This window comes from Oncorhynchus clarkii, chromosome 21 (assembly GCF_045791955.1).
Source record: "Oncorhynchus clarkii lewisi isolate Uvic-CL-2024 chromosome 21, UVic_Ocla_1.0, whole genome shotgun sequence".
Taxonomy (NCBI): Eukaryota; Metazoa; Chordata; class Actinopteri; order Salmoniformes; family Salmonidae; genus Oncorhynchus; species Oncorhynchus clarkii.
In genome coordinates this window covers 16,371,674-16,384,414 of record NC_092167.1, presented here as the reverse complement: position 1 = coordinate 16,384,414, position 12,741 = coordinate 16,371,674, and the positions used below count along the sequence as shown (strand labels likewise).

The 12,741-nt window shown below is 48.9% G+C and overlaps 1 protein-coding gene across 1 annotated transcript in view; it reads left to right on the top strand.

Moving 5' to 3' along the window:
• LOC139378657 (protein O-mannosyl-transferase TMTC1-like) overlaps nt 1-12,741 on the top strand; it is a 95,779-nt gene that overhangs the window by 64,017 nt on the left and 19,021 nt on the right. The window contains exons 8-9 of the mRNA XM_071121030.1: nt 4,527-4,648; nt 11,052-11,219. Of these exons, the coding sequence (XP_070977131.1) occupies nt 4,527-4,648; nt 11,052-11,219 (290 nt within the window). The remainder of the gene's footprint in view (nt 1-4,526; nt 4,649-11,051; nt 11,220-12,741) is intronic.

The window sequence follows — 12,741 nt, the reverse complement described above, 5'->3', positions numbered from 1 at the left end:
AACAGCTGTCTGAGAGGAACAAGTACAAGAGAGGGCAGAAATTCTTGTGCGTTCAGATCCGACAGTGCAGCAGTATCTAACAGGTCATATCAACAATTCCACAACAAAACCTTATACACACAATCTAGTAAAGGAATTGGATGAGAATATAGAAGTATAAAATATATGGATGAGCAGTGACAGAGCGGCTAAGATGCAATAGTATAGAATACATAGTGTAGGATACAGTATATACATATGAGATGAGGATTGTGAGATATGTAAACAAGTGACTAGTGTTCCATGTATTAAAGTGGCCAATGATATCAAGTCTGTAGATAGGCAGCCGCCTCTCTGTGCTAGGGGTGGCTGTTTAACAATCTGATGGCCTTGACATAGAAGCTGTTTTTCAATCTCTCTGTCCCAGCTTTGATGCACCTGTACTGACCTTGTCTTCTAGATGATAGATAGTGTATAGTGGGGTGAACAGAGTGGCTCGGGTGATTGTTGTCCTTGATGATCTTTTTGGCCTTCCGGTGACATTGGGTGGTGTAGGAGGGCAGGTAGTTTGCCCCCGGTGATGCGTTGTACAGACCGCACCACCCTCTGGAGAGCCCTGCGGTTGTGGGCGGTGCAGTTGCTGTATCAGGCGATACAGGTGATACAGGCCGACAGGATGCTCTCAATTGTGCACCTGTAAAAGTTAGTGAGGGTTCTCGGGGAGACGAGACACATTTTTCTCAGACTCCTGCTGTCCCTTCAATGTGGATTGGGGGGGAGCTCCCTCTGCTGTTTCCTGAAGTCCACGATCATCTCTCTTGTTTTGCTGACATTGAGTGATAGAGTGTGGTGTCAGGAAAATAACCTGAGGGCCCTCACCTCCTCCCTGGAGGCCGTCTCGTCGTTGTTGCTAATCAAGCCTACCACTGTAGTGTCGTCTGCAAACTTGATGATTGAGTTGGAGGTGTGCATGGCCCCGCAGTCGTGGGTGAACGGAGTACAGGAGAGGGTACTATGGTGTTAAATGCTGAGCCGTAGTCCATGAACGGCATTCTTACTTAGGTATTCCTCTTGTCCAGATGGGATAGAGTAGTGTGATGGCGATTGCATCGTGTGTGCGTGCACATGTACTCACGTGCATGTGTGTGTGTCTGTGTGTGTGTGTGTGTGTCTGTGTACTGCCTAGCCATCTGTTGGCCTGGAAGGGCTGGTGAGTGTGTGTGTGTGTGTGGACTGCCTAGCCATCTGTTGGCCTGGCAGGGCTGGCGAGTGTGTGTGTGTGTGTGTACTGCCTAGCCATCTGTTGGCCTGGCAGGGCTGGTGAGTGTGTGTGTGTGTGTACTGCCTAGCCATCTGTTGGCCTGGCAGGGCTGGTGAGTGTGTGTGTACTGCCTAGCCGTCTGTTGGCCTGGCAGGGCTGGTGAGTGTGTGTGTGTGTGTGTGGACTGCCTAGCCATCTGTTGGCCTGGCAGGGCTGGTGTGTGTGTGTGTGTGTGTGTGTGTGTGTGTGTACTGCCTAGCCATCTGTTGGCCTGGCAGGGCTGGTGAGTGTGTGTGTGTGTGTACTGCCTAGCCATCTGTTGGCCTGGCAGGGCTGGTGTGTGTGTGTATATGTGTGTGTGTGTGTACTGCCTAGCCATCTGTTGGCCTGGCAGGGCTGGTGAGTGTGTGTGTGTACTGCCTAGCCATCTGTTGGCCTGGCAGGGCTGGTGAGTGTGTGTGTGTGTACTGCCTAGCCATCTGTTGGCCTGGCAGGGCTGGTGAGTGTGTGTGTGTGTGTACTGCCTAGCCATCTGTTGGCCTGGCAGGGCTGGTGTGTGTGTGTATGTGTGTGTGTGTGTACTGCCTAGCCATCTGTTGGCCTGGCAGGGCTGGTGAGTGTGTGTGTGTACTGCCTAGCCATATGTTGGCCTGGCAGGGCTGGTGAGTGTGTGTGTGTGTACTGCCTAGCCATCTGTTGGCCTGGCAGGGCTGGTGAGTGTGTGTGTGTGTGGACTGCCTAGCCATCTGTTGGCCTGGCAGGGCTGGTGAGTGTGTGTGTGTGTGGACTGCCTAGCCATCTGTTGGCCTGGCAGGGCTGGTGTGTGTGTGTGTGTGTGTGTGTGTGTGTGTGTGTGTGTGTGTGTGTGTGTGTGTGTGTGTGTGTGTGTGTGTACTGCCTAGCCATCTGTTGGCCTGGCAGGGCTGGTGAGTGTGTGTGTGTGTGTGTGTGTACTGCCTAGCCATCTGTTGGCCTGGCAGGGCTGGTGAGTGTGTGTACTGCCTAGCCATCTGTTGGCCTGGCAGGGCTGGTGAGTGTGTGTGTACTGCCTAGCCATCTGTTGGCCTGGCAGGGCTGGTGAGTGTGTGTGTGTGTGGACTGCCTAGCCATCTGTTGGCCTGGCAGGGCTGGTGTGTGTGTGTGTGTGTGTGTGTACTGCCTAGCCATCTGTTGGCCTGGCAGGGCTGGTGAGTGTGTGTGTGTGTGTGGACTGCCTAGCCATCTGTTGGCCTGGCAGGGCTGGTGTGTGTGTGTGTGTGTGTGTGTGTGTGTGTACTGCCTAGCCATCTGTTGGCCTGGCAGGGCTGGTGAGTGTGTGTGTGTACTGCCTAGCCATCTGTTGGCCTGGCAGGGCTGGTGTGTGTGAGTGTGTGTGTGTACTGCCTAGCCATCTGTTGGCCTGGCAGGGCTGGTGAGTGTGTGTGTGTACTGCCTAGCCATCTGTTGGCCTGGCAGGGCTGGTGAGTGTGTGTGTGTGTACTGCCTAGCCATCTGTTGGCCTGGCAGGGCTGGTGAGTGTGTGTGTGTGTGGACTGCCTAGCCATCTGTTGGCCTGGCAGGGCTGGTGAGTGAGTGTGTGTGTGGACTGCCTAGCCATCTGTTGGCCTGGCAGGGCTGGTGTGTGTGTGTGTGTGTGTGTGTGTGTGTGTGTGTGTGTGTGTGTGTGTGTGTGTGTGTGTGTGTGTGTGTGTGTGTGTGTGTGTGTGTGTGTGTACTGCCTAGCCATCTGTTGGCCTGGCAGGGCTGGTGAGTGTGTGTGTGTGTGTACTGCCTAGCCATCTGTTGGCCTGGCAGGGCTGGTGAGTGTGTGTGTGTGTGTGGACTGGGACATATGTCAGTCAGCCAGTTCTGAAGGGTTCTACTGGGATGGACTAACGGTCCAGAACTAGAGGGGTCTGATCTGGGAGGGATGCCTTGCTGCTGACCACCCAGTATAGTCATCTGGAGCACTGGGCTGTAGCGCAGAATATTCCTCTACACCAGGGGTTGAGAGATGAGGAGAGAGGAAAGGAGGGATGGTGGAAAGGGAAGAAAAGAGGAGAGGAGGAGAAGAGAGAGTAGAGTGACGGGGGAAACTAGAGGACATTTAGAATGGAGAGGAAAGAGTTAAGAGTAGAGGACTGAGGTGATGAGTGGTAAAGAGATGGAGAGATTGACAGGGCGAAAGAGAGAGAGAGGAGATGAACAGGTGAGAGAGAGGAGGAGGAGGAGGATGGAGGGAGAAAGGTGTGCAAGGTTAAAGCAGCTGTATTGTGACAGACGTTGTACAGGCGCCTGCTGCCGTCTCCATGGTAACGGAGAAGCAGTTGAGACATTGCTCTCGTCTACAGCAGAGTTCAGATGTACAGGGAGAATAGGAAGAAGAAGAGGAGGAGGAGGAGGAGGAGTGAGAGTGAGAGAGAGATTTTGTGTGTGCAAGAGAGAGAGAGTCCCCTGAAGGGGCTGTGTTGGAATGACATACAGGGAACCAATGACACATGGAGAGAGACTATCAGCAACCCAACCTCCCTCATCCATTCACTGGTCCACTCCACTGCCTAGTGTATGGGATCACACTGCTTAGAGCAGCACGGTTGAATGGGGGAGAGTGTATGTGCATGTGTTAATTACTGTGTGATCCTATCTATGGCATAATATCTAGCCCCCAGTCTGTGTGCTTCCATGCGTGTGTGTCTGTAGTCGACTAGTGTGTGATCCTATCTATGTCCGCATGCTGTACGTCCCGCGGTGTGATTAGGTGGTTGACAGGAGAATGGGGCGTGGATTGGACCGGCGGCTTAATTAAGACGCCGCGGCTTTGCAACAGTAATTTAACGAGGGAATCAACGCCATTACTGAGGGCACAGTCATTAGACCAATTAGCTTCTGTTTGTTCTAACAACTACGCCGGCTATGTTCAGAATGGAAAAATACAGAGGGGGCTTTTCACTCTTATTAAAAATGAATTGGTTCGACGCAGCGTAGATTTCAAATGAATGAACTGTTTTTAATGATCTTCTCAATCGGCGTCGGGCTTCGATATTTCCGAGCATCAGTCAGATATGCTCAGTAACTAAGTGTGACATGTATAATGAATGTGCCATTGATCTATTTCCACTGCTGTTTGAAGTGGGCCTGCTTACATGCACATCATGTATTCAAACACTGGACAGTATGCGTGCTACTGCATACAACATGAAGGCCACAGGCGAAACAATTCAATGTGGGGGATTTTAGGCTCTGTTTTTCCTATGGATGTGCTAACCTCTCACACTTTCTCTCCCTCTCGCCCCCCCCCTGTCTGTAGAGGTTGGAGAATAGAGGGGTGTTGCTGGGAGTGTTGTTCCTGGTCTTTCCCTTCATCCCTGCCAGTAACCTCTTCTTCAGGGTGGGCTTCGTGGTGGCAGAGAGGGTCCTCTACATGCCCAGGTGGGTTGTGTGTGTGTGTGTGTGTGTGTGTGTGTGTGTGTGTGTTTGTGTGTGTGTGTGTGTGTGTGTGTGTGTGTGTGTGTGTTATTGTAGGTAATGTGTGTGTTTCCCCACCTCTAAACCTCTCTGGGTTAGGATGGTTTTTAATTAGATAGCTGGTGTAATTCTCCTGTGTGCAGTAGTGTGTAGACTAGCTTGGTTGCCCTTACTGCATTTGTGTGTGTTTTAGGGCTGACCCCATTTAGTCAACTGTTCGAAAGGGCAGAAACAGTGAGCAGCAGGAGGACCAGGTTTTTTTCCCTTCTGTTTAGGCTATATTGATCTCTGGCTCCCTCTTTTTTTAGTAATTTGTGTGTCTTCATTTTTATCCTACATCTACTGTAGTTGATTTATTTAACAATACACTTTTAAAAAAAATTCAACCAAGAACAGACGACTCTTGGTCGACCAATATATTTTTTTGTTGGGGACAGCCCTAGTGTGTTTATCTGTGCGGGAGTTTACAAGAGTGTGTACGAGTGAGTGATTGAACATATGGAGAGCGCGTCACACATGCACGCACACACATGCACGCACACACACACACACACACACACACACACACACACACACACACACACACATGGTTATTTTCTGCGTGCTTCACACTTCAGTCAATTGCCTCTCTGGTACGTCCTTGTAGTGGATTCCTATGAAGTGCTCTCTCTCTCTCCTCCCTCTCTCCTTTATTTTCTCTCCTCCCTCTCTCCTTTACTTTCTGCTCTCTCCATCTGTCTGTTCTCTCTCGCTGCCTTGCGTCACTCTAAGGGCTCCTTCGTCCTTCAGTGCTTTCTAGGGCTTCCCAGATAAGTTTTCTATTTATTTTTCCTGATGCTGATATCTTATAAGAAAAGCAAATTCTGTTTTGTCTGTCAATGCTCTGTCTCTCTTCTCTCTCTCTTTCGACTTTCTATTTTCCTGTCTCAGGGCCTACCCCCATCTCTTTCTGCTAATCCGGTCCCGGTGTGTGAATGTACCTGTCCCGGTGTGTGCCTGTGTGCGTGCGCATGCGGGTGTGTGTGTAGGATTATCATGGCTGTAGGGGCCTGGAGCCCTGATCAGGCTCAGATGGGCCCTTGGGGGCCTCTGCCCTTTAAACACACACACATGCCCGCGCGCACACAGACACACACATTCACTCCTGCAGGTTGGGAGTTTAGAGTGTATAGCCTGGAGGAAGCTGTGTAAAATCCGCTCACTTCATCTCTCTCCACTCACTTAACCTCCTGAATGTATAATGACAGAATAAAGTGTCAACAGATGCTTCTCAAATATGTAAATGATCCCCCCTCAAAAGCAGTTCCCACTGCTGTGATAGGAGGAGTAAGGGAAATGGGACTCCTCCTCCTGTACTGTGGGGGAGTTGATCAAACAGAAAACATGCAACTGTTTTCCAATGTGTATGTGTTGTATCATCTCAGGCAGGTATATGTACAGTATGTGTGTTATTACAGCCACGGTGTAACTAACCAGCGCAGTGGGATACTTGTCAACGAGGCAGAGGGCATGCTGGGATTGATTTAAAGTGAAGGGAACATGAGACGGTGCTAAAGAGAGACCCCTCATCTCTGCCTGCAGTGTGTTACATGTTAGGCTAAATGTAGTCCAGACATATGTCTGGGCACAGGGTTTACACTTCCATCTAAATGTAGTCCAGACACATGTCTGGGCACAGGGTTACTTCCATCTAAATGTAGTCCAGACACATGTCTGGGCACAGGGTTTACACTTCCATCTAAATGTAGTCCAGACACATGTCTGGGCACAGGGTTTACACTTCCATCTAAATGTAGTCCAGACACATGTCTGGGCACAGGGTTTACACTTCCATCTAAATGTAGTCCAGACACATGTCTGGGCACAGGGTTTACACTTCCATCTAAATGTAGTCCAGACACATGTCTGAGCACAGGGTTTACACTTCCATCTAAATGTAGTCCAGACACATGTCTGAGCACAGGGTTTACACTTCCATCTAAATGTAGTCCAGACACATGTCTGAGCACAGGGTTTACACTTCCATCTAAATGTAGTCCAGACACATGGCTGTGCACAGGGTTTACACTTCCATCTAAATGTAGTCCAGACACATGGCTGTGCACAGGGTTTACACTTCCATCTAAATGTAGTCCAGACACATGTCTGGGCACAGGGTTTTCACTTCCATCTAAATGTAGTCCAGACACATGTCTGGGCACAGGGTTTTCACTTCCATCTAAATGTAGTCCAGACACATGTCTGGGCACAGGGTTTTCACTTCCATCTAAATGTAGTCCAGACACATGTCTGGGCAAAGGGTTACTTCCATCTAAATGTAGTCCAGACACATGTCTGAGCACAGGGTTTTCACTTCCATCTAAATGTAGTCCAGACACATGTCTGAGCACAGGGTTTTCACTTCCATCTAAATGTAGTCCAGACACATGTCTGAGCACAGGGTTTTCACTTCCATCTAAATGTAGTCCAGACACATGTCTGGGCACAGGGTCACTTCCATCTAAATGTAGTCCAGACACATGTCTGGGCACAGGGTCACTTCCATCTAAATGTAGTCCAGACACATGTCTGAGCACAGGGTTTTCACTTCCATCTAAATGTAGTCCAGACACATGTCTGGGCACAGGGTTTACACTTCCATCTAAATGTAGTCCAGACACATGTCTGGGCACAGGGTTTACACTTCCATCTAAATGTAGTCCAGACACATGTCTGAGCACAGGGTTTACACTTCCATCTAAATGTAGTCCAGACACATGTCTGAGCACAGGGTTTTCACTTCCATCTAAATGTAGTCCAGACACATGTCTGGGCACAGGGTTTTCACTTCCATCTAAATGTAGTCCAGACACATGTCTGAGCACAGGGTTTACACTTCTTTATTGGGCATGGTTGCTTTAGGGAGGTTTATGCTCATACAACAGGTTTTCTCCTGCTCTATATCCCCTTTTAACCTCCTCCTACCCCCTTCCGCCCTTTTCCTATCGCAGTCTAACTCAAATTGTTCTAATTCCCCCCCTCCCTCCTTCTCTCCCTCCCTCAATCCCTCGCCTCCTCCCTCTCTCCGTCCCTCTAACTATTAATTCTGCTAATCTTTCCTTGCTCGGGTCTGCAGGGAACTTTCACTTATACTCCCTGAGTCATCTGCGTAGCTGAGCGCAGGATTAGTAGTGATTTCCATGCAGACAGGTTCCCCATCCCAGGGTTTAATATCGCCCACTCACAGCTCGACACTCGGCCGCTAAATGAATTCCACCCCAGCCAGAGGTATTAGAGATGCATCACTAACCCGCTGCAAATGCAAAAGGGGACCGAGATTGTGTGTGTGTGTGTGTGTGTGTGTGTGTGTGAGACAGAGAGCGATTGCAATTATGCGAGCTTGTGTGTGTGCGTGTGTGTGTGTGTGTGTGTGTGTGTGTGTGTGAGTGTTTGCATGAGAGAGAGAGATTTGTGATTGCGGCTAGAGAGACAGAATGTGGATGTGTGTGGGTGTATGAGAATGTATTGGAAGAGATTGGAGTCTTGTGTAATCGGACATTTCTACTATCCCTTTCCATTTTCCACTTTGCCACGCCTGCAGAGAAACGCTTTGTTTGCTTTTCAAATGAAACATGTGCCAGGTTCTCGGTTAGCATTCTGTGTGTTTGTTAATTGATTTTCTCCGATGCTGTATACCTTCCTTTCGTCTGACTTTCTGACGAACGCGCTAGCAGAACTTTTTAATGAAGCCCCAAGCGTACGGAGACGTCTCCGGGGAAACGGAGTTCTGCTCCGTGTGTTTTTCGAGAGCTTTCCGCTGTCTGCAATCACACAACCATTTTACTCCACAACAGAGCAAGAGGGAACGTTATCATGGCAGGCAGGCTTGGTGTGTGTGTGTGTGTGTGTGTGTGTGTGTGTGTGTGTGTCTGGCAGGGCTGTACAACTGACAGAGGCGCGGGCGTTTCAGCTGAATCCATTGGCGGTGCTTTTCAGAGAGAGGACAATTAGCGCAATCATCCATGATCATGCTGATTCACTCAGTTTACGGTCTGCTGTCTGAGATCAACGTCACAGTGCATGCTCTCACGCTCTCTCACACACACACGCACACACACACACAGACACACACACACACACGCACCGTGTCATTCTAAGAGACTGCACTTCTCTCATGTGTCCCATGCTTTGTTTCACACAGGCCTCAAGGCTTATTATGCACAACACACACACACACACAGTACTCAGATGGGAGTTGTGCAGTGTGTGTGTGCCTGCATGCAAGCACGTGTGTGTGTGTGTGTGTGGATAGTGGATAGGATAGGATAGTTTTCTGCTCATTGAATTCCAGCGTGTGATATCAAGGTCCCCACTTAGGCTGGCATTCATCCCTGTCCGCCCACCCAGGGCTCTGATTGGGGGTGGAGGGGGGGGGGGTTGGGCCGTGCCATGCGCCAGGGTAAATATTAGCACTGGCTAGGACGTTAGCTCTGACAGCAGAATGTCTAAAGCAGGACTGATGGCTGCCGGGGCTGTCTGGGTGCTCTCTCTCTCGCTCTCTCTCTCTCTGTCTCTGTCTCTGTCTCTGTCTCTCTCTCTCTCTCTCTCTCTCTGTGTCTTTCTCTCTCTCTCTCTCTGTCTCTCTCTCTCTCTCTCTCTCTCTCTCTGTGTCTCTGTCTCTGTCTCTCTCTCTCTGTGTCTCTCTCCCTCTCTCTCTCTGTGTCTCTCCCTCTCTCTCCCTCTCTCTCTCTCTGTCTCTCTGTGTCTCTCTCTCTCTCTCTCTCTCTCTCTCTCTCTCTCTCTCTCTCTCTCTCGCGGTGTCTCTGTCTCTCTCTCTCTCTGTCTCTCTCTCTCTCTCTCTCTCTCTCTCTGTGTCTCTCTCTCTCTGTGTCTCTTTCCCTCTCTCTGTCTCTCTCTATCTCTCTCTCTCTTTCTCTGTGTGTCTCTCTCTGTGTGTCTCTCTCTCTCTCTCTCTCTCTGACACACACACTCATGAGGATACTGTAAATCAGCAGACAGACTTTAAATAGCTGGCTGCTAGCTCTCTCCCATGTATTCTCCCTCGGTTTCAATCACTCTCTTTGGCTCCTCTCTCGCTCTTCTCCTCTGTCTGTCTGTCGCCGTCTCGTTCTATCACATCTGTACTTTTAACACTGTATTTTCTGCCTCCTTTCTTTTTTCAACCTGTTCTCACATTCTGTCTCTCTCTCTCTCTCTCTCTCTCTCTTAAGATGATTTTCCTCTGTGTTACTTTCTCACAATGTCTCCTGGTTATTTTGTCCACCCACTTTCCTTCCTTCTGCCTGGGTTTGTAGTGGAAACTGCAATGGTTTGGAAGGAATGAGAGAGCCCTGTTTGCCCTGTGCTAATACACACACACACACACACACACACACACACACACACACACACACACACACACACACACACACACACACACACACACACACACACACACACAGGGGTGTGAGACAGCATTGGAGTGGGAGATGGGGTTTGTTCAGTCTTAGGTGTGTGTGTTTGGGGAGGTAGGGGACTGTAAGGAAGCAGCCATGTTATATTTCCTGTGGAAAACCAGGGTACTGTGGGACTGGAGAGGGGGGATTCTTGGATAGACTTCTAGGACTTCTTGAACTCTGGATAACTGAAAATCACGTCATTTTCTTGGGTGTGTGCACATGCACAGTGCTTGTGTGTAGTGTTTGTGTGTCCGTTGTCCTGCTTTTGTGTGCGTGCGTGTGTGTGTGTGTGTGTACGTGCACATTCATTGGTGTGTGCATGTGTACATGCATCATATGTGTGTGGACATGCTGTTAAAGCTCATCGCGCTATGTTTAGCTCAAACTGTCAGGACACGGCGACCAGGGACGTCTTAACCATAAACAGGAAGTGTATGAGCGGCCAATGAGAGCTTCCTGTTCTAGAAAGGGCCGTTTTCTTAATGTGTCGTTTTCTTGTTGAATCCTGTCCAGGGAAAACTCTAGAGAAGCACATTGGTCTCAGAGTAGTGAATGTCTTTGAGAGCAGGAGGAATAGAAAGTATTATCCATGTATGTATTTACACTGCAGCACTGGACTGGAGATAATTGAAAGACATCTCTCTTTCTCTCTTCCCATCCCCCCCTCATTTCGGCTCCCCTCCTCTCCTTCCCTGTACTATATCTCTCCCTCTCCCTCTTTACTTTTACAAACTCCCCACTCTTTCCCTGCCTCCCCTCCTCACTGACATACCTTTCTCTAACTTCTCTCCTTCCCCCCATACTGTCTCCTCCCCCACACTCCTCTCTACGTCAAATTCACCCCCCTTCTTCTCTCTGACCTTTTTCCCCCATCTTTCTTCACTCCCCTCTCCCTCTCTCTCCCCTTTACCCCCTCCCTCCTCCCCCAGTATGGGTTACTGTATCCTGGTGGCCCATGGCCTGGGCAGGTTGTGTTCTGTGGTGGGTCGCTGGGGCACCACGACCCTGACCGTCTCCACGCTGCTGCTCCTCCTGCTCTTCTCCTGGAAGACCGTTCAGCAGAACGACATCTGGCTGTCCCGGGAGGCCCTCTTCAGGTCAGTGGTATGGGGTGTGTGTGTGTCTGTGTCTGTGTCTGTGGCCCTGATTCATGCAATGGCTTGAGTTATCACCAGTAGCACATTAGAGAGGCTCGCTCTTTCCACTCACATTTTCTCTTCCTCTCTCCCACTATGTACCCTTCCTCTCTCCTTCCTTCCACACTCTCATTTCCATGTTGTTTTACATGCCAGATTAATGGGTGTGAATATAAAGCTGTTCATTAGAACATGGCAAGGTCAGATTACATGCTAATCACACACACGCGCACACGCACACACACACACACACACACACACACACACACACACACGTAAACACACACGTAAACACACCCCTGACCCCAGCTACAGTATATGTCCTCAGCAGACATTATCTCTCTCCCAGACTCTGCTTCCTGCTGTTTATCGATTAGTTTATCTGTCCGTTCCTCTTCCTGTCTGCTTCGTTAACAGATAAGGACAGGTTACTAAGACTCCCTCCATCCCTCCATCTCTCATTCTGGGATCTAGGCAATTTACTTGTCTAACATCAGCTAGCTTGTACTGAAGTGGGAGGGGGGGGGGGGGGGGCAATATTTGCGCAATAGTGACAATTTCATGGAGCGATTGGTTTCCCTCCAAAACCAAGCATAGCCTACCCTCCACTTAATGAAGGCTGGTTTAGCAGCATCTCAAAGGTGTGTGTTTTTATCCTGGCCATTAGCCAAATAGCCTATGATTAAAGGGGTTTTAAATGGTCTCCGGAGAGTGCTTTGAAATATTTCAGAGGTTTTAGCCCTCATGCTTTTTATTATTCATAATTCACATACCTGCATAATTCATTGAACTTTTTCAAGTACGCTATCCATCTCCATTTTCAAAGAGCGGCCCTCGTTCCGATTACAAAAGACACACTCCTTCAAACTATTCAGTCCTATGTTTTTTTATGTGTTGAGAATCTGCCTTGCAAATAGGAGACAATGATACAATGGCCAATGTAGAAATATTGTTGTTGTTTTAAAAAACAGATTGCTTTTTTTGGGGGTTTATATGAATAAAGACCAAGCCCTTCATAGGCTACCCTTACCTTAGGCCTAGGCTACTAACACATGCTGGTTCAATGGCAATGCATTGTCTTTTTTTATCCTTGCCTTTATCCTAGCCTATCCATAAAAGGTGTTTAAATGGTCTATTCGTCAGAGTGCCTTGAATGAAACATGTACTACACATCCTAAAACGTAAACGAATCTGACTTGCATTCTTAATTTCACTTGTTCAGGTATCCAACCCCATCTCCAAACAGCACCTTTCATCCAGTTACCAAAGATTTGCCTCTCCAAACATATTTAAATGATTTAGTCCTATAATGCAGTATCAACGGTAGGCCTAGGCTATATTTTGCTTCTTGAGAACGTGCCACACACATATGCAATTTACAGGAGCCTAGTATTTTTTATTTTATTTTAGGAGAAGTGCGATGAGGACAGACATGCCCTCGTTGAAGCCAATTACAACAATGATGACTGTCAACACTCCAAAC